Source organism: Canis lupus, chromosome 31 (genome assembly GCF_003254725.2).
Source record: "Canis lupus dingo isolate Sandy chromosome 31, ASM325472v2, whole genome shotgun sequence".
In the NCBI taxonomy this organism is placed as follows: Eukaryota; Metazoa; Chordata; class Mammalia; order Carnivora; family Canidae; genus Canis; species Canis lupus.
In genome coordinates this window covers 21,584,740-21,612,514 of record NC_064273.1, presented here as the reverse complement: position 1 = coordinate 21,612,514, position 27,775 = coordinate 21,584,740, and the positions used below count along the sequence as shown (strand labels likewise).

General features: G+C 38.9%; 1 protein-coding gene across 2 annotated transcripts; it reads left to right on the top strand.

Annotated features, from left to right (window-relative positions):
• The first annotated feature begins 1,052 nt into the window (after positions 1–1,052).
• On the top strand, positions 1,053–22,131 carry MRPL39 (mitochondrial ribosomal protein L39). 2 transcript variants are annotated; one of them, XM_025449792.3, is made up of 10 exons: positions 1,053–1,213; positions 2,003–2,209; positions 4,614–4,753; positions 7,157–7,256; positions 8,236–8,303; positions 10,709–10,821; positions 13,752–13,817; positions 14,710–14,863; positions 18,699–18,746; positions 22,028–22,131. In XM_025449792.3, exons 1-10 carry the CDS (start codon positions 1,150–1,152, stop codon positions 22,073–22,075), a joined length of 1,008 nt encoding a protein of 335 aa, XP_025305577.1. In that variant the 5' UTR covers positions 1,053–1,149; the 3' UTR covers positions 22,076–22,131. The 2 variants fall into 2 exon arrangements, with proteins under 2 accessions (XP_025305577.1, XP_025305578.1); XM_025449793.3 differs by lacking the exon at positions 1,053–1,213 and adding an exon at positions 1,616–1,760.
• Positions 22,132–27,775: the final 5,644 nt, after the last annotated feature.

Here is a 27,775-nt window from a genome sequence, read left to right as displayed (position 1 = left end):
GTCCCAAGCTAGGACGAGGCTCTCTCTTTTCCTTTCGGAGTCTCCCAGACACTCGGTCTGCGCCTGCACGCTCTCTATACCCTCAACAAACCCCGCGTTCCCCACCTGTTGCCTCGATGTCGACGTCTATCCTGCACGCAGCCAGGCACCCTCGCGAGGCTGGTCCCGCTGTACCCGTCTGGGTCTCCAGGCCGGCCTGCCAGCATCCCCAGGATGCCTTGAACGCGCTCTCTATCTTCCCTGCATACCGCACAAGCGGATCTAATTTGTAAAGAGCTCCAGGGCTTGCAGAATTCCCTTCAACGGCCCAATGAATGGAGAACCGTGGCGCAGGCCACTCGCCCCCCTAAAAACCCTAAGAACTTGCAAACCCCAGACTGAAGAGGTCATCAGCGTGACCGGCCAGGCTAACCACGAAAGCAAGAGTCAGTGCAAGTCGTCTTTCCCCAGTTTTTCTTTTTTTTTTTCTCCCACTTTTTCTCCCCAGAAATATTCTTTGCCGGGAGCAAGGGGTTCGCCCAGCTCTTTGGGCTCGAACCCGTGGAAGGGAGGAGCGTGAAGGCGCGGGTCGGACTCCGCGCCTCCAAAGAGGACACGTAGTTTCCCTGCGGAGCCCCCGGGAGGGGGGGGCGGCCGGGTGGTCCTGGGGCGCAGCATCTCTGGGTCACCTTCCGCGCTCATCGGAACGTACCCCAACTCCGGGGGCGCGACCTCCCGCCACTGATCTTTTTCTTTTTCTTTTCTTTTCTTTTCTTTTCTTTTCTTTTCTTTTCTTTTCTTTTCTTTTCTTTTCTTTCTTTCTTTTCTTCTTTCTTTCTTTCTTTCTTTCTTTCTTTCTTTCTTTCTTTCTTTCTTTCTTTCTTTCTCTTTCAAGCATGCATTCGTCCATCCATCCATCCATCCATCCATCCATCCATCCATCCATCCATCCATCCATCCATCCATCCATCCATCCATCCATCCATCCATCCATCCCGCCACTGATCCTCAGCGAGGCGCAAACGCGCCCCCTGCAGGCGGCGCGCGGCCGCGAGCGTCGGGACCGGAACGAAACCGTCCTACGGAACGCGAGGCGCGTGCTCCGAGTTTCCGGGGAGGAGGGCAGGAGAGGAGCTGCGCGAGGCGGTCCCTTCGGCAGCGGAGGCGGCAATGGCCGCGCGGGCCTGGGGGCTGCGCCTCGGGCGGGCCGCCCCCGGTGGCGGGCTTGGCTGGAGTGAGTTTCCGCGGTGCGGGGGGCGCGGAAAGCGAGGCTTGAAGGGTTGTCTGCTCGGCTGGGGCCTGAGGCGGGTCCCGGGAGGCCCCACGGCCGGGGGCGGAGGAGGGTCTTTAGGTCCCGGCTGTGGGCGGCTCCGCGGCCTGAGGTTACAGACCTGGGGGCGCGGGGGCTCCCGGGGGCTCCCGGGGCGGCGGGAGGAGCTCAGGGCCCCTGGGGGGCGGGGGGGCAGCCGTGCCCTGGTTTTCCCTTTGGAGCACTCGTGCGGGCTGTGCCAGATGCTCCCCGATTGAGGGTTTGGACAGTAGAGCTCAGCGTTTCTCGCCGCAGACCCTGACGTTTCGGCGAGGCACCCCGGGTCGGGAGCTCTCGCGCCCCCGGGCCCTTGCACAGCCACAGCCTTGCTCACCTTCGCAGCGACTCGCCCCGACTCTGCTTCCTGCTGCCTTCCCCCTCCCGTCCCTGTCAAGTATCGACGGGAGCGCGACAGAGGAAACTGGCGGGCAGGGCACGCCCGGGGGCGAAAAGAGCAAAAGTTGAAGGAAAGGTGTGGATCCGGGCCCGCCGCGGGTTTCTGTCCTTTGTGGCATATTTTAATTATCGATATTAGAAAGCGGTTTCAGGTTCATCTGCGAGCGCGTTTTTTTTTGGGGGGTGGGGAAACCGCATCCTAAAATTTCTGTGGCCTCCCATCCTGCCTGTCCTTGGAGGAGGATAGTGCGGGCTGGGGTAACCCCGGGGTGTTATTCGTTCTTTCACTTGTGTGTATTTCTTGCACCTTTTACGCAGGATCGATAGCGGCATCCCCAGCGTCTCGCCTGTCACCGGCAGAACTGATAGAAATGCGGAATGACCTCTTTAATAAAGAGAAAACCAGGCAGTTATCGTTAACTCCTCGGACTGAGAAGATCGAAGTCAAGCACGTTGGGAAAACGGACCCTGGCACCGTCTTTGTGATGAACAAAAACGTTTCCACGCCTTACAGTTGTGCTATGCGTGAGTAGCGCATCGGGATGCAGACTGATACAGACCTGACCGTCCCCGTGAGCTGTGCGGAGGAGGGAGGAGCGGGCTCGCGGGAGGCGGGGCCAGGTTCTTGCTCCCTGAACTCACGGAAGTTCTCCTGTATCGAGCATCGTGCTCTCGGTTCACTTGTCGCTTTAGCTCTTGAGGGTCCTGTGGGCCTTGACAGCGTGGTACCGTAATGCACAGGTTGTCCTGGGACTTGCTTGAGTCTGGCCAGGTTTGAGGGGCTATGTTTGTTTCAAGGGGAGGAAGGCTGAGGTGTTATTACTCTGTTTTATCTATCTATCTATCTATCTATCTATCTATCTATCTATCTATCATCTATCTATCATCATGAGAGACACAGAGAGAGAGGCAGAGACACAGGCAGAGGGAGAAGCAGGCTCCATGCAGAGAGCCCGATGTGGGACTCGATCCCAGGTCTCCAGGATCACACCCTGGGCTGAAGGCAGCGCCAAACTGCTGAGCCACCTAGGGCTGCCCCTTGACCTTTTTCAATTTTTTTTTTTTAATTTATTTATGATAGTCACACAGAGAGAGAGAGAGAGAGAGGCAGAGACACAGGCAGAGGGAGAAGCAGGCCCCAGGCACCGGAGCCCGACGTGGGACTCGATCCCGGGACTCCAGGATCGCGCCCTGGGCCAAAGGCAGGCACCAAACCGCTGCGCCACCCAGGGATCCCCCCTTGACCCTTTTCAGACAGCGCTCTGGGGTAATGGGAGCAGTCACCATGTGGGTCTCATCAAAGGAATTTGGGGCCAAGGAACTGCCCTGGCCTTGGATGACCAGCTTTTTTGGCCTCCTTTTTCTTTCTCGCTTTTTATGGCCTAACTTAAATCTTACCTGCTTACCAGTCACCTCACTGTGTGTTATGTTTTTGTTCCTACTTATGTGTGAGTGTAGTAAATGTGTAAATGGATGCATGCACGGGGCGAATGTGATTAGGGCAACAGTATGTGTTGTGTTCATCTCTTCAAGGAGATAAGCTCTGTGTGATTTGGTGTGTCAATGAAGGGAAGGGAGGGCTCTCTTTATGTATTATTTTTATTTTTAAAGATTTTATTTATTCATGAGAGACACAGAGAGAGGCAGAGATACAGGCAGAGGGAGAAGCAGACTCCCTGTAGGGAGCCTGATGCAGGACTCGATCCCAGGACGCCGGGATCACCAACTGAGCCGAGGGTGGTCGCTCAACCACTGAGCCACCCTGGTGCCCCTATGTATTATTTTTGATCAAATGCTTTGATAGAACTGGTAATATTTAAATTTAGGAAGCTTCCAGAATAGATGTATACACCAGCATGCTCACTTATGCATGAGTAGCTGCGTTGTTTAAACTTGGAAAACTCAGTAATGATTCCTTTTAAGTAATTAGCAGTTTTAGTTAAAAGTTTAAGCCAGTCTGCACTCTTGATCTTCCCTTACTCTGGTACTTACGATTGTTGTTTACTTGTTTGTAAACATTTATTGGACAGAGGAGGATAAACAAAGTGCAAGCCCTAAGGAGTTTTATACTCCTTATTTCCTACTCCTTATTTAATACTTCTTATACTTCTATTTCACATGTGGAGATGAAGCCTTTGAACCACCCTCAGCATGACTCCTACGCAGACATTCGCTTGTCATTCATACCTCTGGTCATTCACTACACTTTTGAGTGCTTACTGTATTACAGGTGTGGTGCTAGGTTCTGAATGTACTAATGAGTGAACAAAAAGAGACATGATCCCCTCCGTAAGGATCTTAGATCCTGTACCTGTAGTTTGACCACTTCTGTGAGTAGCTATGTACTTGAAAAATATCTAATCAGGGTTGGAGTTGGAGTGCATTCTGGTCAAAGAACAGACCAGAGCTGATTGGCTTGTATGTGAATTCATACTGAAAATTAAAAGCCATTAATGGTATTTAACTTGAACAGGCCTGTTAGGGAAGTAACAGGAGGTTTGGGAGCAAGACCCCAAACCCATTTAGACCAGATTTACTATGGATGTATGTTTATATGTTTTTTTTTTTTTCACCTAAGTTGTGTGTGCATATAGCCAAGTATATTCATGACGCTGTTCTCATAATATTTAAGTGTAACTCTTAGAGCATTATTTTACTCCTTAATAATTGACAGATTAATTTGAAATTAGACTTAGCCTTAATGGTTTTTGTAAGTGTTTTTGGGAATTTTGTTAATACATTGGTTGTGTTGGGTATTATTTATTATTGGTTACAGATATAATATATAAGACTTTTTTCTCCTGAAGGAGGTCATTGCAGAATCTTGCTTTTCTGTTGTTTTATCTCTTAATGTAGCACTTAAACATGTGATCTTTCACTTTGGGTTTTGTTAGATTTAGACCTTCAACCTATTCTTCTAAATTCCTAGATTTAAGTGAGTGGTACTGCAGGAAGTCCATCCTGGCTCTTGTGGACGGACAGCCTTGGGACATGTATAAGCCTTTGACCAAATCCTGTGAAATTGAATTTCTTACTTTCAAAGATCGTGATCCAGGAGAAGTGAATAAGGTATTTCTGCCCCTATGTTCTTTTTTTCCTCAATTTTTTTTTTCTTCTTCTTCTTCTTATTAAAATCTATTTGCTGCGGAGCTTGAAATATGCAGATACGGCCAAGGTCAAATGTTGTAATGTACTAGATAATCAGTGTTTTGCTTGTCGGTTAGGCATTTTCACAATTCAAAATATCCTCCTTTCTTTGTATTTGGCTTTGAGAAGACGATATACTTTGTCTTTTACATCCATGTCTTTATTCCACTAACATTTATTGGTTACTCTATATTTCATTACCTCTACTGCTTGAATTCAACCTTTGACCATTGTCGGATTATTTCAGTAACTTTTTAACCATCTGCCCCCGCCCCGTATTTTAATACTAGAGACTTCCTGAGTAGTACTGTAAGAGTTTTATTAAATGACGCAATCCTTATTTGTGTCACTTTTTCCCTACCCGGTAACTTTCAGGAATGACCTGAAAGGTTTTCCCATGCCTTTCCAGGCCCTGTGTGATCTGACCCAGCTTGGTTTATGAGCTTCACTTCCATGGCTTCTTTCCACTTCCTCTTTGTTCTGGCCATATTAGAGGACTTGATCACTAATGGTTTAGGCTGTGTTAGCCCCTTGGCTTTTATTAATGCTCTTCTTCAACTCTGGGTATTTTCTTCCTACTTGTTATTTATTTGTTTCTTTGTTTATTTATAAGATTTAATTTATTCATGAGACACACACACACGCACACACAGAGGTAGAGACACAGGCAGAGGGAGAAGCAGGCTCCATGCAGGGAGCTGGATGTGGGACTCGATTCCGGGACTCCAGGATCACGCCTTGGACTGAAGGCGGCGCTAAACCGCTGAGCCAGCTTGGCTGCCCTCTTCCTCCCTTAAAATCCTGTTTTTCTTTTATAGTTCAGTTAAAATATCTGTGGAATCTTCTCAGTTTCTTCTTGCCAGAATGAATCCCTTTTTTCTTTAGGGCCTTACAACACTTGGCTAATATCTCTGGATACGGTATTTTAATATTGCCTTGCAATATGAACTGTTGAATGCATTGGATTCTTGGCTCTGTGAAGACAGGGATCATGTCCCTTGTTGGACCTAGTCCTTGACATACGTACAATAGGTATTCATTACAAAGAGGTTGTAACAAAACCCTTAAGAAAATGACAGGATAATAATAGCTAACATCAAGTATTGATTATGTGTCAAGCACTGTCTTAGGTGATTTATAGGTATTGACTCATTTAATCTTCATAAAAATCCTATAAAAATAGGTATCGTTATTCCCACTTTGCAGATAGATAAGCTGAAACAAAAAGAGTTTCAGTAGCTTCAGTTTAGGGAACCGTGGAGCCTGGATTTTTTTTTTTTTTAATTTATTTATTCGTGGGAGACTCAGAGAGAGAGGCAGAGACACAGGCAGAGAGAGAAGCAGGCTCCATGCAGGGAGCCTGATGTAGGACTTGATCCTGGAACTCCAGGATCATGCCTTGGGCCAAAGGCAGGTGCTCAACTGCTGAGCCACTCAGGCGTCCCTGGAGCCTAGATTTTAATCTAGGCATTCTGACTTGAGTTCAACAGACATTAAAAACATTTAAGTAGGATAGATGAGGAAGTGCATTTTGCTGCTTGTCTTCAAGGCCTGGGTTTGTACTTATTTTTCGTGTATGTTATGTGGTTCTGTAAGAAACATTCTGGAACAGTGTCTGCTACACACAGCCAAGTGATCCCACTCTTAGTCCTCAGCTGTGGTAAAGAGCTTATGAAAGTCAGGTGCCCATATGGGACATAAGATGGGCAGGTATGGTGCAGGTATATGTTTCTCTTTATGACTCAATAAGGTCATTGTGTGGATACCCATATTAGGCATGTCCATGCATCAAAATGCTAGTAAAGAAAAGCCCAGTTAATGGGTTGCTTTGCTGTAAATATGAATAACTTGAGTGATGTGCTATGTGATGTTAGGTATAGGGTAGGAGTCATAAATTCTTGAAAGTTGAGTTTTCCTTCTCAATTACATATGGTTTAAACAGGTTTATATCTATCTATCTATCTATCTATCTATCTATCTATCTATATATTTTTTTTTTACTCTAGCACAAGTTTGTTAATGAGATACCTTTATCCTGGATTAAAGTTAAAGTTGCTACCAGATAGTAAAACTATCTGTTACTTGATAAACATTATAATATCTGATAACTTGTGCAGAAACTGCCAACAGCACAAGTTGGTGCTTCGTTCTTTTGTGCTTTTTGCATCATAGAGGTAATGTTGTGGTCTGATGTTCAATATTACTACATGCTGAGGATGAACAGAGAAATAGTTCCTAAGTCAAAAGTTAACCTAAATTTTAATATTGAAGAAACCTTAGTGAATCTTAATATGTATTTTGTTTGTGTGTATTTTATTTTTCTAGGCTTATTGGCGTTCTTGTGCCATGATGATGGGCTGTGTGATAGAGAGGGCATTCAAAGATGAATATGTGGTCAGTTTGATCAGAGCTCCAGAAGTTCCTGGTAATGTACACACACACACACACACACACACACACACACACATTTTGGTAATTTTTGAATAGCTTGGTACCTATTTTTGATACTTTATAGAGCTTTTTTTTCTGAGCTTATTTCTAATTTTATGTAATATAAATTACTGTCGCATATATTCCATTTATAGTGGGTAACGTAGTCATCTTATTTAATTTTTGGAGGTCAGTAATTAACATAATAGAATTCAAGGAGAATGTGTTTTTTTTTTTTTTTTTAATATGAATTTCATGTAATTACGTTGTCTTGGGGTTTGTTTCCTATCACTTTAAGCGTGTATTTCTAAATTGAGTTAGAGGAGGAGGAAATGAGAGTATAAATAGAATTCTGGAGAAAGCTGTGTTTAGGTGGCACCATTTCACCAGAAAATGGCCATGACTCTGGAGAGGGACACCATTTGGGGGAGTTGGGAGAGTTTACACTCTGTAATTTTGATATAACTGGGATTTTGGGTCAGTATGTGTGGTAGGATCACATTTGTAATTTTTTTAAAAAGATAGAAATATTTGCACCAAAAATATTTAAAAAGCTCAGTGAATGATTCTAAGAACAAAACAAAAATGAAGATGTTTAGAAGACATTAAAAAAGAAATTCGTTTCATGTCCATTTATTCATTCATCTACATATTTAAATATCTTACTCTTTTAGAATTTTTATGCCTAGTAATTATTTGAAATACCTATAGTGATAATATTCTGGAAGAAAATAAAAGTGTTTAAAAAAATACGAGTGATTTTGTGTTCACAAAAGGTGAGTTAGTTTTTTGGGAAGGGGAAAGTTGGTAGAGCTCTGGCAAGAACTGGGAAAAATGGTTACAGTTTTATAATTTGTAGAGTTGAGAGAGATTGGTTGCTAGCCCTTCATTTTATGATCTAAATATTTAATTGTTGCCAATTAGTAATTCTGTGACAGATTTGATTTTGCCTTTCATTTTGGTTGAATTTACAGTAATCTGTGGAGCCTTCTGCTATGATGTAGTTCTGGATAAGAGACTTGATGAGTGGATGCCAACAAAAGTAAGTATAGTGTTTGGAATATTAATTTTAGAATCTGTGCCTTTCTTTGTTAGAATGATTCCTATGTCAGTATTGTTGAATGATACTGCATGTTGAGGATATTTATTTATTTATTTATTTAGATTTTATTTATTCATGAGAGACAGAGAGAGAGAGAGAGGCAGAGACACAGGCAGAGGGAGAAGCAGCCTCCATGCAGGGAGCCCGACATGGGACTTGATCCCGGGACTCCAGGGTCGTACCCTGGGCTGAAGGCAGGCGCTAAACCACTGAGCCACGCAGGGGTCCCCCATGTTGAGGATATTTAAAAGATACTACTTACATAGCTATCTATTCCAGTTGTGCTTTTTCAGTGTATTCAAGATAGAGGCAAATGAATGGGGGTATTCATAATGTGGTCAGTTCTATGCAAGCTTTATAGCCTGCTTAAAGTACTTTCTTCCTGGTACTGTTCATTCTGTTTCTTAAGATAGTAGTTTTCAAGATGCCCGGAATATAAAATACAGAAGCAGCTGAACCACCTTGGTTGATGTGGTGGTGGGAGGTCTGGAGCCTCCTTACTTTCTTAGATCCTCAGAGCATAATTTGGAAACCGCTGCCCTAAACCATTTTAGCCTGTTGCATACTGTGAGATCTCCCTATGTACGAGGGAGAAGACACAAGTAGACAAGTAGAGTGAATTAAGAATCAGACTTTGACAAAACTAACTCAAATTGCAACAAACTAGACTCTTGGTAAATGGTCTGGTTGTGTAATGAGTGTTCTAGGTCTAGGAATTGGGTAGCACCAGGGACCTGGCTAACAAGGATGATCTAAATCAGATGCTCTGTAGGGAGGGTGTGTTGATGACCTTGAGATGTTAAGCCTAGAAATTCACTTTATGACTGGGGAGAAGAGGCAAATGCCTGATTCTTAAGCAAAACTATATGTCTTACAAATTAGAAGTCTGGAGATCAGAAAAGGAAAGGTGGTGTACCATACCATTTTATCAATGGTACAGTGTATATTTTTTTCACATTTTAATATCTCTGAAAAAAACGTGTCTTACAGTAGCTAGCATCTTGTAATTGGTAGTGTTTTTTCCTTAGTGGTGCATTTTAGATTTAGTGAAATATTGTAGTTTCTAAAAGCAAAATTTTGGAGTCCATGCAGATCCAGGTTTAAATTCTGGCTTTGGAAGTTATTTCTAGTATAATCCTGTTTAAATTGCTTAATACCATGAAGGAGGAAGGAGAGAAACAGGAAGGAACAAAGAGAGAAAAGGAGAAAGGGAAGAGAGTAGAAAGAAAGGTGGGGGGCCACAGGGCGGGGAAGAGACCAAACTCTTTCTTCCTGATCTCTGAACTTGTGTCAGTTTAATTTCTTTTTTAGATATGCCCTCAAATTTAAGAAAGGATTCTCACTTTATTGGGGGAGTTAAGTAAAAACTAATAAGATGAAGATTTGGTTCTCATTATCTATGAAACTTGCTGCTTCCTTATCCTTTTTTTTTCCTTATCCTTTTTTTAAATATAAAACTTAAAAAAAAAAAACATACTAGCTAATTGCAGGCACCATGGGGTTAGGTGGACCATTTAGAAAAAGTGGTAGAAAAAAAAAAAAAAAAAGAAAAAGTGGTAGAGAGTTACATTCAAGTAACAGTTGTATAAAATTATGAATGTGAATTTATTATAAATTGTGCCATTAAGAATGGAGAAGAGTCATTTCATGCAAAAAAGTCTAATAGGAAGTTTATGGAAGGAATTTTCTTACAAAAATTACTTGCGTAACAGTGCTTGGTCTTTTCTGTATTAGTAATGATTTATAATATGAAAACTTAATTACAGTTTTTATTAAAAATCTCATAAATATTGTTAATGTGTATTAATCAATCATTTTAATTGCATAAAAGTGACTTTTCATTAAATGAGAATTTTTAATATTAGATATATGCTGTATTTTGGACAGGGCCAATGATGACATTACATTTCCTGCTGAAACTTTCTGAATGACAATAATTTTTTTCCTGTGCATTTAAAAAAGCGTAGTTTACAATGTAAACAAATGTTTGTACTTTTATTAGTATTTCCAGTTGCGTCATTGTTTTAATAAACATTTATGAGGTATAATTTAAAATGTTTAAGATTTCTTTGTAGGATTATCTTTAATAACTATTAATATAGACTGGGACCTTAATTACAAGTAAATTACAAGTTTCATAGTTTATAGATTGGGATAAATTGCTAACCCTACATTTTATGGTCCAAACATTTAATTATTATAAATTAATAACTTTCTTTCCTAACAAATTTGCTTTTGCTTTTTCTTTTAGTTAGGTTTATAATATTTAGCTTACAGTTTTATCTTATCTGCTATGGAGAAATGCTTTTACGTTGTTACAAAAAGTTAATACTTTCATTTTGAAGGAGAACCTACGTTCCCTCACAAAAGATGCTCGTGCTTTAATTTATAAAGATCTTCCATTTGAAACTCTGGAAGTGGAAGCAAAAGTGGCATTAGAAATATTTCAGCACAACAAGTAAGTGTTGGCTTCTTTGGAAGTGAGATTAAACCTCCCAAAATTATATGTGATGAAGAAAATAGTTCTTAAGAATCTTTATGTTTAATGTATATAAGACACTTTATTTTCAGCTCTAAGATCTCTTTTTCTGTACCAGCCTATTTACTGTGATTCATCTCATTATTTATTTCACGGAAAAAACCCCTCCCCCCCACCTTCAGTAATTTTCTCACTTTATCTTATTTCTCTGTTTCTTTGGCCAGTCCTTCACTTTGTAGCAACATCACAGTGTGTTTCCCCTTTTTCCTCCCATCATGAAGTGATAGAATGTATGGAACTGTATTATTTTTTTTCATTTGGCAGCCTTTCCTTCTCATCCTCCTGCTCTTTAAATGACAAGGGTGAGACAGAGAATGCCAGTTGTCTGGAGGGAGCTAACTGCCCAAGTAAAACATTCATAGAGCCGGTCTTAGTCTTCCGTACCAGAATTACCCACCTGGTGGATTTTCTTTGCCAACATTTTAAATCCTCCCTGGGTCTTCAATTCCCTTTTCCACTCAGAAAACTTCCAATTTACCTTCTACTAATTGTAACAACATAAACTATATTTTAACATTAATCTAATTGAAATTACAACTAATTAGGAAAATCTGCATTGTGAAAAACATAACATAGATACTAGATTCTCAAGACAGAATATGCCCCTGCAAATTGTTCAATGTTATGGATTGGAATTTCTTTAAGTATTTATAAATTGAGATGTAAGTTCTCATAGGATTAGTTTATAATATTTCACATATCCTGGAACCAGACTTAAAAGCAGTAGGGATGTACTTACTATTTAAACTGAACTAGACTGCAGACAGTTCTGTAGAACCAAACTACCATTGATTCTATAAGAATATTCCTTTGATTATCAGAACATGTCAAGACACTTCTGTGCTACCATTCTAGGGTCATGCTGTCTAATAGAGATATAATGTGAGCCATCTATATAACTGAATTTTCTAGTAGCTACATTAAAAAAGTCAAAAGAAAAGGTGAAGTTATAACATTTTAATAATATGTTTTGTTTAAACTATATCTAAAATGTTATTTCAACATGTGGTATTACAAAATTGATGATATTTTATATTCTCTTTTTCATACAAATCTTCAGAATCTGATGTGTTTTACTCTTAAAATGTTTTATTTATTTATTTAATTTTTATTTATTTGTGATAGTCACACAGAGAGAGAGAGGGGCAGAGACACAGGCAGAGGGAGAAGCAGGCTCCATGCACTGGGAGCCCGATGTGGGATTCGATCCCAGGTCCCCAGGATCGCGCCCTGGGCCAAAGGCAGGCGCCAAACCGCTGCGCCACCCAGGGATCCCTGATGTGTTTTACTCTTGAGGCATATTTCATTTAGGACTAATTATATTTAAGTGGTCCATAGCTACCGTAGTGTACTATAGATGTTCATTCAAGGAGATTTCCCATTCCCTCCACTTCGCTTCCAAAGTTTAGGAGGGGCTTGGAGGACTTTGAAAAGTTAGTTGAATGTATGGAACGAGGTAGGGATGGTCTGGGGGCAAGTTTGAGGGGACAGAGAATTTTGGATGGTTGAAGATAGATCAGTGATTGAGCTTTTCTGCTATAGGGGGAGCCTTCAGTGGCTTTGGCTCTCAGGGGACAGTTACGTCTCTTAGAGGTAGGGCAAAAGGGACAAGTATTCAAGGGAATTGGCTCCCTTAATAATGTATGGGGGGCTTTGGCAAAGGGGTGTGGCAGTAAGTGGATGTTTTTGTGTGAACTAATGCTTCCCAACCTTCCATACACACACGTAGTATTCATTTAGCTCTGGGGTAGAGAGAGACAAAGCTCTTAGTAGTTAGTGGTAAAGTTTTGATTTGAACCTGGGCTTTGCAGTTCCGCCTCTGCTATTAGCTGTAGTGACAGGATTGGGTAGATTTGACAGATGTTTAGGCAGTAGAATTGACATGACTTGGCAATGAATTAGATGGAGGGGATGTGACAGGAGAAGCAGGAAATCTCTGAGGTTGACAGTGTCATTTACTAAGTTAGGGAATTCAGGAATAAGAATACGTTTGGTGGGAAAAGGAGTAAGTTTTTATTCTGTTTGAGAATTGCAGAGTATAAGGGATGCCTGGGTGCCTCAGAGTTTGAACGTCTGCCTTTAGCTCAGGTTGTGATCTCAAGGTCCTGAGATCGAGTCCCGCATCAGGCTTCCCGCAGGGAGCCTGCTCTCCCTCTGCATATGTCTCTGCCTCTCTCTCCGTGTCTCTCATACATGAATAAATAAAATTAAAAAAAAAAAAAAGAGAATTGCAGAATATAAGATGCTTCTGGAACATCATAGTGGATGTCCAGGAGGGTCTTAGATCTCTAGTTCAGAGCTCAGAGAGGGATGTGGATTAGAAGCTGAACTGTGGAAGAGAGGAATGCAGAAGTGGTAATTAAAGCTGCACACATTCAAGAGCCAGCCCAGGGAGGATGCTTTGTGAAAAGAGGCTGTAGGACAGGTCCCCTGGAGGGTGGAGAAAGGGAAAAGTGGCCAGAGAGTTAAAATAACAAACAGGGAGTGTCATGGAAGCTGGTGGAAAAGAGCATTTGGAGAGGTGGAGGTGAGCAGTGGAAATGAGAACAGAAAGGTGTCCATTCTATTCAAACCAGGGAAGTTCCTGTGGCTTTGGGGGCAACAGTTTGGTGCAGTCGTGAGGCTGTGGCCAGACTCAAGGAAGGGAGGCTCCAAGTGTAAACCCTTCTTTCAAAAACTATGGCTAAAGAGGAAGAGAAAGGGAGGAGGGTTACTTAAAGACCTTTGTGTGTGTGTGTGTGTGTGTGTGTGTGTGTGTGTATGTGTGTGTGTGTGTGTGTGTGTGTGTGTATATATATATATATATTTAGAAGTAAAAGTTTTTTTTTTTTTCCTTTGCTGCTTTTTAGGTACAAAATGGATTTCATAGAAGAGAAGGCATCTCAGAACCCTGAGAGAATAGTTAAGCTACACAGGTAAGTAAAAATACATTGGCTGTCATGCTAATTTATAGGAAGGTTTAGCTTTATTGTTACCTGAATGTAGTGTATGACTGAAAAAGATGAATTTGTACCTTAGTTTGTTATTCTTAATACGTTAATTTCTGCTGCTTTGTTCATTGTTTTGGTATGGTGGTACCTGGGAGATTTAAATTATCTTCAGGAGCAGTTGTAGTTTCTGTTCCTCATTTTATTGTTATTTTTATTTCCGCATTTTGAGAGTTGAAAACATCCTTTAAAAATGTGATTTTTAAAAGTTAATTTTGAAACTGGGCAAAATATTCATTGTTACGAATTGAACGTGATTCATGTCTATGTACAAATATGAATACTGACTAGTTAATTACTACTCATGTTACATATAAGTAAGTAAACTAGGAATGTGCTTTCTGATACAGGGATGAGGGAAGTAGGACAATGCATATGCAGAAGTGACTTCATGGCCTCTGTTTTCTCAGCCTCATGTTTTCTTGACTCAGTTAATATTTTTCTTCTACAAAGCTGCTCTTTGGACAATCTGTTGTATACAGTGAGTTCTAAACTCTATGCAATGAGTTTATATATGAGGTTGTAGATAAGTTTTAGACATTGGATTCACTTGATAGCATGATATGTTCAGTATTCTTAAAAATCTCTAAAGTTATATCAGTGCTAATAAAGAACAAGGTCACTTGACATTAATTTTCATAGTTTTAGCTCCTCATGTGAGATTGTTGTATCAGGAGCAATAGAGACTGAATTGAACATTCCTCATGGAATGCTCTTGATTTAGGGACATTTTCCCAAAGAGAATGAATAGATTTTTTCCAAACTACTATAAATGGTTTGATTTTGAAGTTTCGTTTGTTTGTTTTTAATATCAAATTAGATTTGGTGACTTCATTGATGTGAGTGAGGGTCCTCTCATTCCAAGAACTAGTATTTGTTTCCAGTATGAAGTATCAGCAGTTCATAATCTTCAAGCCAACCAGTTGAATCTTGTACGAAGATTCCAGGGTCTTTCTTTACCTGTACACTTAAGAGTAAGTAAAGCTTAAAGTTTCAGGTTGTCCAGTTTGAGGGTGGGTGTGATTCTGATCTTGATTTTCTGCCAATTTCTACCAAATCATACATTATGATTTTCATTAAGTTGTGTGACATTAATACTTTGTAAATTCAGGTTTATGATAAAAACAATTTTCCCTGGAATATAAATAGATCATTCAACAAAAGAAATACTAGTTGAAAACCTTGAATCAAACTGAGATAGTAATTTTAATTTTTCAAATTAGTATAAGGGAGGAGGGTGCACTGAGGATTATTGGAGTGCATATTGGTAGGATCTTCTGGAATGCCTTGTGGACTTAGGTGTGGCAGGCTCTTCCTCCCTAATTTTTCTGATCTATTCATGACCCAGAGTCTGTTATTTTCCATATTGTTCCCACCCCTTGTTAATGCTTTTTTTTTTTTTTTTTGCTTTTTTTTTTTTAATTCAACTTTGGATTTTGAGATAATTAAAAATCTGTGTGGGTTCACATGCAGTTATAAGAAATAATACAGAGATCCCAAGTACCTTTACCTAGTTTCCTTAGTGATAACATCTTGCAAAAGTGTAGTACAGTTTCACAACCAGAGTATGGACATTGACACAGTGAGGATGCAGTACAATCTCTTCACAGGGCTTTCTCCTGATTGCCTTTTGTAGCCACACTCACTCTCCTCTGCCCTACCCCCACCTCCTTAACCCCTGCCAACTGTTAGTCTCTTCTACAAATTTTCATTTCAGGAATATCATGAATGGGATCATACATTATATAATCTTTGGGATTGACTTTTTTTCACTCAGTGTAATTCTCTGAGGATTCATTGAAGTTCTGTGTATCAATAGTTGTTTCTTTTTTATTGCTGAGCAGTCTTCCGTGATATGGATCTACTGTGGTTTGTTTAACCATTCAACTGTTTAAAGGATATTTAGGTTGTTTCTAGTTTTTAGCTATTATGGATAAAGCTGCTGTGAGCATTTGTGTACAGGTTTTTTTGAATATATGTTTTAATTTCTCTGGGATAAATGCCCAGGAGTACAATTGCTGGGTCAAACGGTAGGCACATACTTAGTTTTTTTAGGAAACTCATCAAACTGTGTTCCAGAGTGACTGTACCATTTTACTGTTCCCACCAGTAATGTGTTAGTAATCAGTTTTTTGATCATTGCCAGCTTTTGACATTGTCACTATTTTTTATTTTAGCCACTATGATAGGTTTATAGTGATTTCTCACTGTCATTTTAATTTGCATTTTCCTGTTGGCTAATTGTGTTGAACATCTTTTCATGTGTTTATTTGCCATCTGTGTATCTTTTTTGGTGAAAAGTCTGTTGATGTTTTTTGCTTATGTTCTAATTGGATTGTTTGCTTTTTTACTGTTGAATTTTGAATTTTTTCCCAGTATATTCTGGATACTAGTCTTTTGTTAAATATGTATTGCGTTTATTTTCTATCAGTAGTTTGTCTTTTTATCCTCTTAACAAAAGATCAGAAGTTTTTAGTGGAACAGAAGTTTTTAATTTTGATGAAGTCTAGTTTATCATTTTTTCTGATTATGGATTATGTTTTTGGTGTTACTTCAAAGATTTCTTTGCTTGGACCTAGACACCAAAGATTCTCTTTTACTTTCCCTCTAAAAGTTTTATAGTTTTATATTTAAGTCTGTGGTTCATTTTGTGCTAAATTTTGTATAAGGTGTGAGATTTAGATTGTAGTTCATTTTTCTTGTCTATACATGTCAAATTGCTCCAACATCATTTGTTAAAAAGGCTGTCCTTCCTCCATTAAATTACTTTTGCACCCTTGTTAAAAATCAGTTGGGTATATTTGTATGGTTCTACTTCTGGGTTCTCTATTCTGTTCCATTGATCTGTGTGTCTGTCCTTCTGCCACTATCACAGTCTTGATTACTGTAGCTATAAACAGTTCTTGAAATCAAGTAGAATAATTCATCCTATGTTGTTATTATTTATGAAAATTGTTTATTTTAGATTTTTTGCCTTTTTATGTAATTTTAGTATAATCATTTTGTATTGACAAGTCTTATTGGGATTTTGATAGGAATTATATTAAGCCTTTATATCAATTTGGAGAGAATTGACATCTTTTTTTTTTTTTTAATTTTACTTATTTATTCATGAGAGATACAGAGAAAGAGGCAGAGACATAGACAGGAAAAGCAGGCTCCTTGCAGGGAGTCCAGTGTGGGACTCAATCCCTGGACTGGGGATCATGCCCTGAGCTGAAGGCAGATTCCCAACCGCTGAGCCACCCAGGCATCCCAGAGAATTGACATCTTTACTAAATTGTATCTTCTTGTCTATGAATATAGTGTATCTTTTATTTAAATCCTTCATCAGCGTTTTGTACTTTTTAGCTTTTGTCCTTTACATGTTTGATTTTTTCCACATATCTGTTAATTTTCCTAGCTTTCTGCATCTCAGTAAATGACACCATCATCTACTTAGATGTGAGGTAATCCTTGATTCTGTTTCCCTCCCATCCATGCCCCATGACATCCATCAGCAAATCTTTTAAACTCTTAATTCTAAAACATGCCAAGTCCCTCAGTTGTGTAGCGTCTCATCTACTACCACTACCCTTTCCAAACTGCTCTTATTCTTCATCCCTTCACTTCTGCCCCCACCGAAGCACATTTTCTACTTAGTAGCCAAATAACCTTTTTCATCACAAATCAGATGATGTAATCCCTTTGCCCAGAACATTCCAGGAGCTTCTTATAAAAATACCAACCCTGTACCTTGTCTCACAAAACCCTATGTTATCTGGCCCTTGCCTGCCTCTCTGACCTCTCATACCACTTTCTCCATCAGCCACATTGTAGGGTCTGCACCAGCTGTCCATCATTTTATTTTTAAACATGCGATGCTGATCTTTTCTCCAGAAGGAATTATACATGCATATAGTAATTTTACCTTTTATCCTGGATTTTACCAGGTTATTCAGTGTGATGTCACTGGCCCACACATATCCTTCAGTATCCCCTTTATTTTATTTATTTATTTATTATTTATTTATGTTTAAGGTTTTATTTATTTATTCATAAGAGACACAGAGAGAGAGGCACAGACACAGGCAGAGGGAGAAGCAGGCTCCCTGCGCAGGATTCAATCCCTGGTCCAGGGATCATGCCCTGAGCTGAAGGCAGATACTCAACTATTGAGCCACGTAGGTGTCCCCCTCAGTATCACCTTTAAATGACTTAGTAAAATTGGTGTGATCCTTATGCATTTTGCACAGTTTTCATCTATGCCTTCTGAGACTCCCCTCCTATATAAAATTGTTAAGGATTAAATAAATTGGTTCTATAATCTTATTATTGTCTTCACTAGTTTTTCTTGTTCTTTGGGTTAATTTGCTAAATCCTGTAGAACTGCCGTTTCAGCATGAAGATGTCACTGTCGGGCAGTGTTGGTTCTTGATGAACCTCTCCTTGTGATTGCTAGTGATTGAAAAATGACCTCTAGTTTGTTGAAAATGGCTATTTATGGAAAGACTTGCAGCCCATGGGAAAGTGGGGCAGAGTTTTGCTTCCCATTAGAAGGAGTGCTGTCTGTTATGGTAATGATGAGGAGGGATAAAAGAGGAGGAATGGCGTTTTTAGTACTTACTTTTTTTTTTTCCTTACATGCTAAATGAAGCAGCTATCCTGTAAAGTACCTTTTCCCCCTACTCTCTACTTCTGTAACCATTTAGCCTCATTAGTACCTCCTGATGACTTCTTATGTTTTTGTTTAAAACCTATGTAAGACTCAGTTCCTTTAATTTTAGTTTATTGCTCTATTTAATTCATAGTGAATCTTTTCTTTTCAAGGCACATTTTACTATATGGCATAAACTATTGGAAAGATCTCGGAAAATGGTAAGTGTTTTTTGACAGCTAACAAGTACTGTTCATGAAGAAATTTTTATTGGAATTAAGCAACAACCCAACAACAAATAAAAAAGAGAAGAAAAGAAAATGAAAGAAAAAAGTAATTAGTTGTCTTAATAGCTAAAGCAGTGTTATAGCAGTGTTATAGTTGTTGACTCCAGTAGAATCTTGGCAAGAGAATGGTTGTAACTTGGCAATTCTCCTGTTTTTGTTTGTTACTATTGTGGAAATGATATTGTAGAACTTGAAGAAGAATAAGAATACTGCTCTATAGAGGTGATAGTTCTTAGTGGGTCCAGTGGGTTAATTAGGTCTTTGATAATTTTTTTGTAAGCTTAATGAGCATTTATTTAAAGATTAAGATTTTTCAGATGTATTTTAAAGCTGCGTTGACTATTGGTTGTCATATTCAATGTGCAAATGTCCTGAAAAACAGTATTTGAGTACTTGTGTTTTTAGTTCATTCTGTGTCATTAGCATTTAGATTTCACAAGTACGAATGATTATATTTTTTGGCTATTCTGTCCCTATTTACTCTTTCATGGACTAAGTGCTCATCCTTTACTTACATTATCTGATAGCTATTCTGTGTAATCTGGCCTCATGAACCCTTCGTAGTTACCCTAATTTTCCACTCTAGTCAAGCTTATAAACACACATCAAACTTTTCCTCCCTCCCTCCCTCCTCTCTCCCTCCCTCCCTCCTTCCTTCCTTCCTTCCTTCCTTCCTTCCTTCCTTCCTTCCTTCCTTCCTTCCTTCCTTCCTTCCTTCCTTCCTTCTTTCCTTCCTTTTCTTCTTCTTTCTTCTTTCTTCTTCTTCTTCTTCTTCTTCTTCTTCTTCTTCTTCTTCTTCTTCTCCTTCTCCTTCTCCTTCTCCTTCTTTCTTTCTTCTTTCTTCTTCTTCTCACTTTATTTTTTCCCCAGCTTTACTGAGATATAACTTCCATATAGCGTTGTCTAAGTTTAAGATGTATGCTGTAATCATTCAAGGTATGTATGTATTGCAAACTAGTTACCACAATAAGGTGAGTTAGCATTCCCATCACCTCACAGAGTTACATATTCTGTGTGTATGTGGTGAGAACTTTTAAAATCTACTCTTAGTAACTTTCAAATATATGATATTAGTATTGTTAACTCAGACTTCTTTTCAAGTTTGTTTATTCATGACAGTTTTTCTGTCTGGATCTGTTTCCATTTCTCTTCCTGTCTATAATAGAATACATCCTACTTATTCTTCAGTACCTCATCCAAGTCTTACGATCTTCATTGAACATTTCATGTTTAGCAGAGTAATCTCTGAACAAACATCCATTCTTAAAATTTCCACTTGTTATCTACCTCCTCATGTGGTTTTCTAATTGTTTTTGCTGGTACATTTACAGTCAGTCTGTTAACCCATTCAGGGCTTGTTATCTATATATGTCATGCCAAATTTTGAGCCCAACCTTTGGTATATGGGCTACGCAATTATTTTTTTATGATGATGTACAAACCTAGTCTTTATTAATAATTTTACAGACAGAATTTATTGTTGAGGCACATAGTCATAATATTCTTGTGTAGAGATTACATCTAATTTTCTCATGAAGAGAAAATACTTTTGAATGGGTAGAATAATTTTGTCTCTTTGGTCACATGATCATTTTATTATTTATTTTTAATTTATACATTATTCAGGTATTAACACAGTGCTGTTAGTTTCAGGTGTACAATATAATGATTCATTAAAGCTATTCATTTCTCAGTGCTCATCACAATAAGTGTGCTCTTAATCCCCTTCATCATAATGATCATTTTAGATTAAGAAACTAGAGAAGAAATGAGTATATAATGTAGAAAAATAGTAGAGGAAGTAACCCAGAGTATCTAATAAGAATCAGTGAGTAGCTGTTTTTGCAACATTTATTCTGGTTCAGCTTCCTTCTTTCCATTTTGCTTGTTTAAAGGGAATAGGTTAAAGATATGGTTCATTAATTCAACTAACATAGACATACCAAGTGTCTGTTATGTGGCAGGAGCTGTAGATACAGAAATGAACAAAACCTACTTACTGGCCTCAGAGAAGTTACTTTACTGGATAACTGGACTTACAAGCCCACAGTTGGGTGTACATGTGGAGTTCTAGCATACAGAAAAGGACCCATACCAAGCTGATGGGTTGGTTAAAGGAGGTTCCCAGGGATTGGTGTTGCTTATGCTAGCTTTAAAGGATGACTAAAAGTGGGCCTGGCAGATAATTTGCTGGGGGTGGGTTGGGCATTATCTCAGAGGAAGCTGCTTGCCAGAGGCATGGAGGAATGGAGAGCGTGGTGAATTTAAGATGAACCTGAATATACATTCATATGTAGGGTGGGTGATGGGTCTAACAAAATAAGTCTGTTGGAGAGGCAAATTGAACGCCAATAAAAAATTTATTAAAAAAAGAAAGTCTGTTGGAGATAGCATATGAGGAGCTTGTCTTCCATAATATGGAATTTGCATTCCCCTCCTGGAAGTGATTAGAGGTAACTGGAGAATTTGAAAAAGGAAGTGACCTATTGGTCAGCTATTCATGTTTAAAAGCTTACTCTGAGGCAGTGTGGAAGAAAGCTGTGACTTAAGCCAGCAGTCCTGTTAGAGGGATAGAAGGTGATGAGATCCTGAAGTTCAGGTGCCACAGTGGGAGCCACTTGGGTAGAATTAGGACTGTTGATTGAGTATGCATGTAAGAGAACCACAGATTCTCTAATGGCAGGTGTGGACAGCTGGGTAGAGCCCTTCACTGAGAAAGATAATGCTGGAGGTAGGGTGGATATTGGGATGGTGAGGACTAAGTTTAGCTGTTTGATGTGTTTGAGTGACACAGAATAGAAATATGGACATACGTATTTCTACTAAACCTGTGATACACTGTTTTTAAAATAGAATTATACCTTCCAAGAAAATCTGTTGGTTTAAAATACCGTGTTATAGCATTGCTGTTATTTTTCTCACATGAATGATTTCATTTTGTAATTGAAAAATAAAATTACAAGCTGGAGAAGCCTAAACATGCCTCAGATTATATTTTTAATGAAATTGTACTTTACTTGATATATTGGGAACCTGGCCTTATAAGTTTTCTTCTTTTTCTGCTTAAATTTCTATAATAATTACTAATGAAGGAGAAAGACCAACGGTCATTATATCATTATAGGAGAGGGACTGTGAATGATTTAAAATGGTGGGTGAAAGGTAAAACTAAAAGTGGTTATTATTAGAAAAATAAAGTATTTGTGTATTTACAGGTAACTGAAGATCAAACTAAACCTACAGAGGAAAGTGCATCGACCTAGTGACTTCCTAAAATTTAAATATGTATAGTAAATTAAAATAAAAGTTTTCTATGAAATATTTGTGTTTGCTTATAACTATTAACTGTTGGTACACCAGAGGGTCTCAGTGGGTTGGGCGTCCTACTCTTGGTTTCAGCTCAGGTCATGATCTCACATGGAGCCCTGTGTCAGGCTCTGTGCTTGGCATGGAGTCTGCTAGGGATTCTTTTTCTCCCTCTACTCCTCCCGCCACTTGGGTTCTCACTCAAATAAATCTTTTTTTTAAAAAAAGATTAACTGTCATTTTTCTCCATTTGATTTATATGGATGTTTATTATTTTTTTACATTTTACTTTCTTTAAAGGTTAAAACTACATAGGCTGTTCACGATAAAAAATTTTATGCAGAAACAACCCTGTGTCATCTGACTCCGCAGATGTAACACTTTGACATGTTTTCTCTTTCAATCCTTTTTTATCTATAAACATATATGTACAAATACAAATGGAATCTTTTAAAAGCATAAATAATCATACTAGTTTGCACTTTTGCTATTTTAAACAATGGCACAATAAACATCCTTGTGTACAATGGCAAGTGTTTTGTGGATAGATTACCTGAGGATTTACAAAGTTAATTTAGTATTTCCTATATACTGGCCATGATGCTAAGCCTTTCACATGGAATCTCTTATTTAATCCTCACAATGTGTTGAGAAGGCATTTCCATCTTGTAAGTGAGGAAACTGACAGACCATAGAACTGGCCAGTAGCAAATCTGGAATTTGGATCCAGGTAACTACACTCACATGCTCTCATCTACTGCTCTGCACCATCTCATGTATAAATACTTTGTAGGAATAGATTTCTGACAGAATTTTTGGCAGGTACTATCCGATCTTAGGTTCCAAAAGATTTTGCCACATGGCTGTCCCTACAGCAGTCAAGAGTGCCTGCTTCCCCGTGCCTAGGGCAAGTCTTGATTATCAGTCTTTTAAAAACTGTTTTGTTCAGAAATTTATTCCTGGCCTTAGTGCACAGGTTTCTTCTGAAGATTTTATTTCTTCCTTGGGTGGAATCTACTTTTAGAGACCATATCTTCCTATTCCTTTATTAACTTCTTCAGTATGCTGGAGTCCATAGTAAATTACATCTTGAGAAAAACTGTCTTAAGAGGTGAGCCTTTGCATGTCTAAAGTAGCTTTGTTTGGCAACTTACATTGGATCAACTGGCTAGGTAGAGAATTGTAGATTGAAAAATAGTTTTCTGTCAAGACTTTGAAAGCAAAAAAAAAAACTGAAAGCAACTCAAGGATCTTCTTGGCATCTGATGTTGCTAATGAAAAAGACTGAAAGACTGATACCCATCTGATTTTGTTCCTTTTTCATATAAACTATTCTCTTCAACTCTGCCTTCTTTCATACCACCTCCCCTGCCATACACCCACATGCATACATGCTGGATACTTTTAGGATATTAATGTTCTTGGTGTTATAAAGTGGTAAAATTTTTATCTGTATCTAGGTTTTTAATTATTCTCGGTCCTTTCAAATTTTTTTTCAAAGATTTTATTTATTCATGAGAGACACAGAGGCAGAGACACAGGCAGAGTGATAAGCAGGCTCCACGCAGGGAGTGCGACGTGGGACTCTATCCCGGTTCCCCAGGATCACACCCTGGGCCCTAGCAGCGCTAAACCGCTGAACCACCCAGGCTGCCCAGGTGGTACTTTTAATTTTAACATCTCTTGAGTTTAGGAAGATTTTTCTTTCTAAATATTTTATTCCCTTTCTCTGTTTAATAGTGTTTAGTTGGATTTTGGATCTTCCATATTGGTCTTCTGTATCCCCCGCCCCCCCCCCTTTTTTTGGCTTTTATATCCTAATCTTTTTAATTGAACTTGTGTCACTGACATTGGCTATTACGATGGGGATTTTCTAAATGCTAGAAAGAAAAGATCTTGTGTCTTGGTGACAGATTTCTATACTGACTGCTCTCATTCTTCTCAGAGCAGAGAGCTTATTCCACTTATTTCATGAGATCCCTCCAATAGTTTACCTGGGAGGAAAGACCAGAATCCATATCCTTCCGTTTTTGGAGATAGAAGATGTGGGGTCAAGGTCAACTGGTTTGTATAGACTTTTAATCTCTTTCTTTTAAGCTCCTCTTCTGTTTTCTACACCTCTTGAGTTTCTCCAAGCCCATCTGGGCAGGTTGGTTCTCTCTTGTGATGGGCTCCCTCCACTTAATATTCTAAGTGGTGACATCCTCTACTGTTATATTAGTCACGTCTTTTGGAAATTCCTGGAAATTTGCTGCTGCTTTCCTCTTCCATACCCTTGGTGGATTTGTATTTTGATTTTTTTATTTTTTTTTTTTAGTATGAACTATTTGGAGCATACAGGAAAATACGAAAAATGATTTAATCCCCGTGTGAGTGGAATTTGTCCTGCTTTTTGGGTACCTAGCACTGCTTCAATATCTACTCTGGTGACCCTCCCACTTTATGGATCTTATCTAACCAAGTAGAAGACTGAAACGTAATTTCCAGAATTTCCTTGTTGCTGGGGGCTCAGACAGGCATCCGAGGTCACCAGTTAGACGTATGAACTTTGGATGTGGCTCTGTGAAGATAGAGTGGCACGTTTTGTTAGGGGAGAAGCGACTTGTGGCTTTCAAGGCAGTTGGCGGCGCAGTGGGCCATGCTCTGTACTTCTCCCCCTGCAGCAACTCTGGTGTAATGACATTTTTCAAAGTTGTGTAACTGGATTCCCAAGCCTGAGCCCATTTGCCAGCCATTTGTTCTTTGCTTAAACTGGCTAGAGCAGATCCTGGTGTTTGCAGCCAAGAATGTTGACATATAGTCACTACCCAGATTTAACCACTGTTAACCTTTTCCTTATTTACTTCAGATCCTTCTTTTTAAATAAACAAAAAGCTGCCTATCCATTGAAAATCTCCCTGTTGTCATGTCCTTCCAAGAGCTACTATCCTTTTTGTGCATATCCTTACCCTTCATGATTTACCGTGTATAGTGTCCTGTTTTAAACTAAGCATAATTGGTCTCACAATACATATCCCTTTAAAACTTATTACATAGCATCATGTTCTCACATTTAACATGTTGATACGTGTACAGCTAGTCTACGTACAGTCTACGTGTTCGTACACGTATCCCATTGTATGATGAATCCCACAATTAATTAATTGCTCTAATTGATGGCCATTGCAGATGGTCTTGACTTTATAGAATTTTTTTAAGATTATATTTGTAAGTAATCTCTGCACCCAACACAGGGCTTAAACCCACAACCCTGAAATCAAGAGTTGCCTGCTCCACCAGGTAAGCCAGCCAGGTGCCCCTTTACTTTTTAGTATCATGAAAAGAAAACATTCTTGTGTATATTTCTTTGTGTGCACGTTTGACAGCAGCTGTAGGGTATGTACCCAGAAGTGGAACATGCTCTTGCAACTTTGCCAAATGTTAGTAGTCACCACCATAGTTGTACAGTTTACTCCCTATCAGCAGTGGTGGTTCTGTTTACCGTCTCCCTCACAAACACTTATCATTCGTTCAGGTTGGTGGCCTATGCCTGATCCTGTCACTTAATTCAGTTTGTTTAATACTGAACATCCAGCGACAATGAGCATCTTTTCACTTTATTTTTTTATCCAAGAAGGTGTTCTCTTCTGTGAGTTACCAGTATGTAGCCTTTGCCTTTTTTTTTTTTAAACTGGATCTTGGGTCCTTTTGATAGGAGTTCTTTATGTATTCAGAAAGCTACACCTTTATTACTGTAAATATCCTCCCTAGTCTGGCTTACCTTTTAACTTTGTGCTATCTTTATTTTTAATGTGGTCGAAATTCTCCCATTTTTTTTCTTTTAAGATTTATATGTGTTTAAGAAATTCAAGAAAGCCTTTTCTAACTTGAAAGGAGCATGGGTTGTTGTATGTAAGTGATGAAACGCTAAATTCTCTACCTGAAAATAAAATACACTGGGTGTTAGCTAGTAGGAATTTATTTAATTTATTACATGTTTATTTAACGATTTTATTTATTCATGAGAGACACGGAAAGAGAGGGAGGCAGAGACATAGGCAGAGGGAGAAGCAGGCTCGAGCAGGACTCGATCCCAAATCCCGGGATCAGGACCTGAAGGCAGATGCTCAACTGCTGAGCCATCCAGGCGTCCCAACCAACAGAAATTTAAATAGAAACTTGAAGAAAAAAATAAGGCATTGTTCTGTATTTTTAAGAAATATTTTAAAGTCTCGTTTTTCACATTTAGTTGTATGCTTGATGTTTAATTTTGCATATAGAGTGAGGGAAGGAATCTAACTTTGAATCCCCCCTCTGCCACGTGGATAGTTATTCTGTGCCATTTCTTTTCTGCTGACTGTGTGATTATGCAGCACAGTCATGTATCAGATTCCTTTACCTGCCCAGATGGACTTCACTGGCCCATTTTTCTGCCTTTGTGCCACTGTCACACAGTTTTCCTTATTATAGCTAACATGTTCAGAGTTCTGGTAGGATGAGTCCTTACCTAGTGTTCTTTTTCAACATCTTAGTGTTTATTGTAGGATCAGCTTGTCAGTTTCTGAGGCACTTGTCTTAAATCTGTTTTTCTGATACTGAAATTTCTCCATGAGGTTTCTTTAGGATTTGGTAAATATTTTTTCATTCCTTTCAGCTTTTTGTATCATTAAGGATTAGGTTTTCTCTTTAAAAAAAGCATAGAGGAAACTTTTTTTTTCTCCCTTAAATACATGCCTCTGTAATGATTGTGGATTTTACCATTTCTGCTGTAATTAAATCAGTATTTGCTTATATTTTGAGACTGTTTTGTTAGCACCATGTATTCTGGTTTGGGGTTTTTATAACTTGCTGGCAAAGTGTTTCTTTTTATCATTAAATAAGGATCCTCTGTATCCCTCATAATGATTTCATCCCCTTTAATCTGGTTTCCTTAATTTATTTTTTCTTTAATCTGGTTCTGTTATTACCTTGGGGTTTTGTTAGTATTTTCCTGGTATTCGCTTACTTACTTACTCCCCCTTACTCTCAACTTTTTTCTTTTTGGTCATTATATTTCAAGTCTCTTTTGCAAACAGCATGAAACTGTTATTTTCTTTTAAAACCAAGTCTTGGAATTACTGTCTTTTAATAGATAAGTTTTAATGCATGTATATTTTACTGTGATTATAATTTCTTTTTTTATTCTTGTTTCTTGCCATGTATTAAATTGATCTGATTTTCCTTATTTTCTCTTTCTTTTTCCTAAGAGTGTATCTCTCTCTGTCTCTCTTTCTCTCTCTCTCTCTCTTTTTTAGAAAGAAGTTGTGAATGGGCTGGCTGGGGATAGAGGTGGAGAGAGAAAGAGAGAATCCTAAGCTGGCTCCCCACTTAGCACTGAGCTTGTGGGTTCCATCTCACCACCCTGAGATCATGACCTGAGCCAAAATCAAGAGTCAGATGCTTAACCCACTGAGTCACCCAGGTGCCCCCTCCTTTTCTGTTTTAGGAGTTACACATTTTATTTCTATTCTTTCAGTATATAGTATTCCATCTACATGTGTACCATTATTTTATCAGTCCCTAATGGTTGATTTTTAATTTTTGGTATTAAAGTAATGCTTCAATTAGTAACTTGTATGTATGATTATACACATGTGCTTGTAGTTCTATAATACGAATTTTAAAAATTTAATTTATTT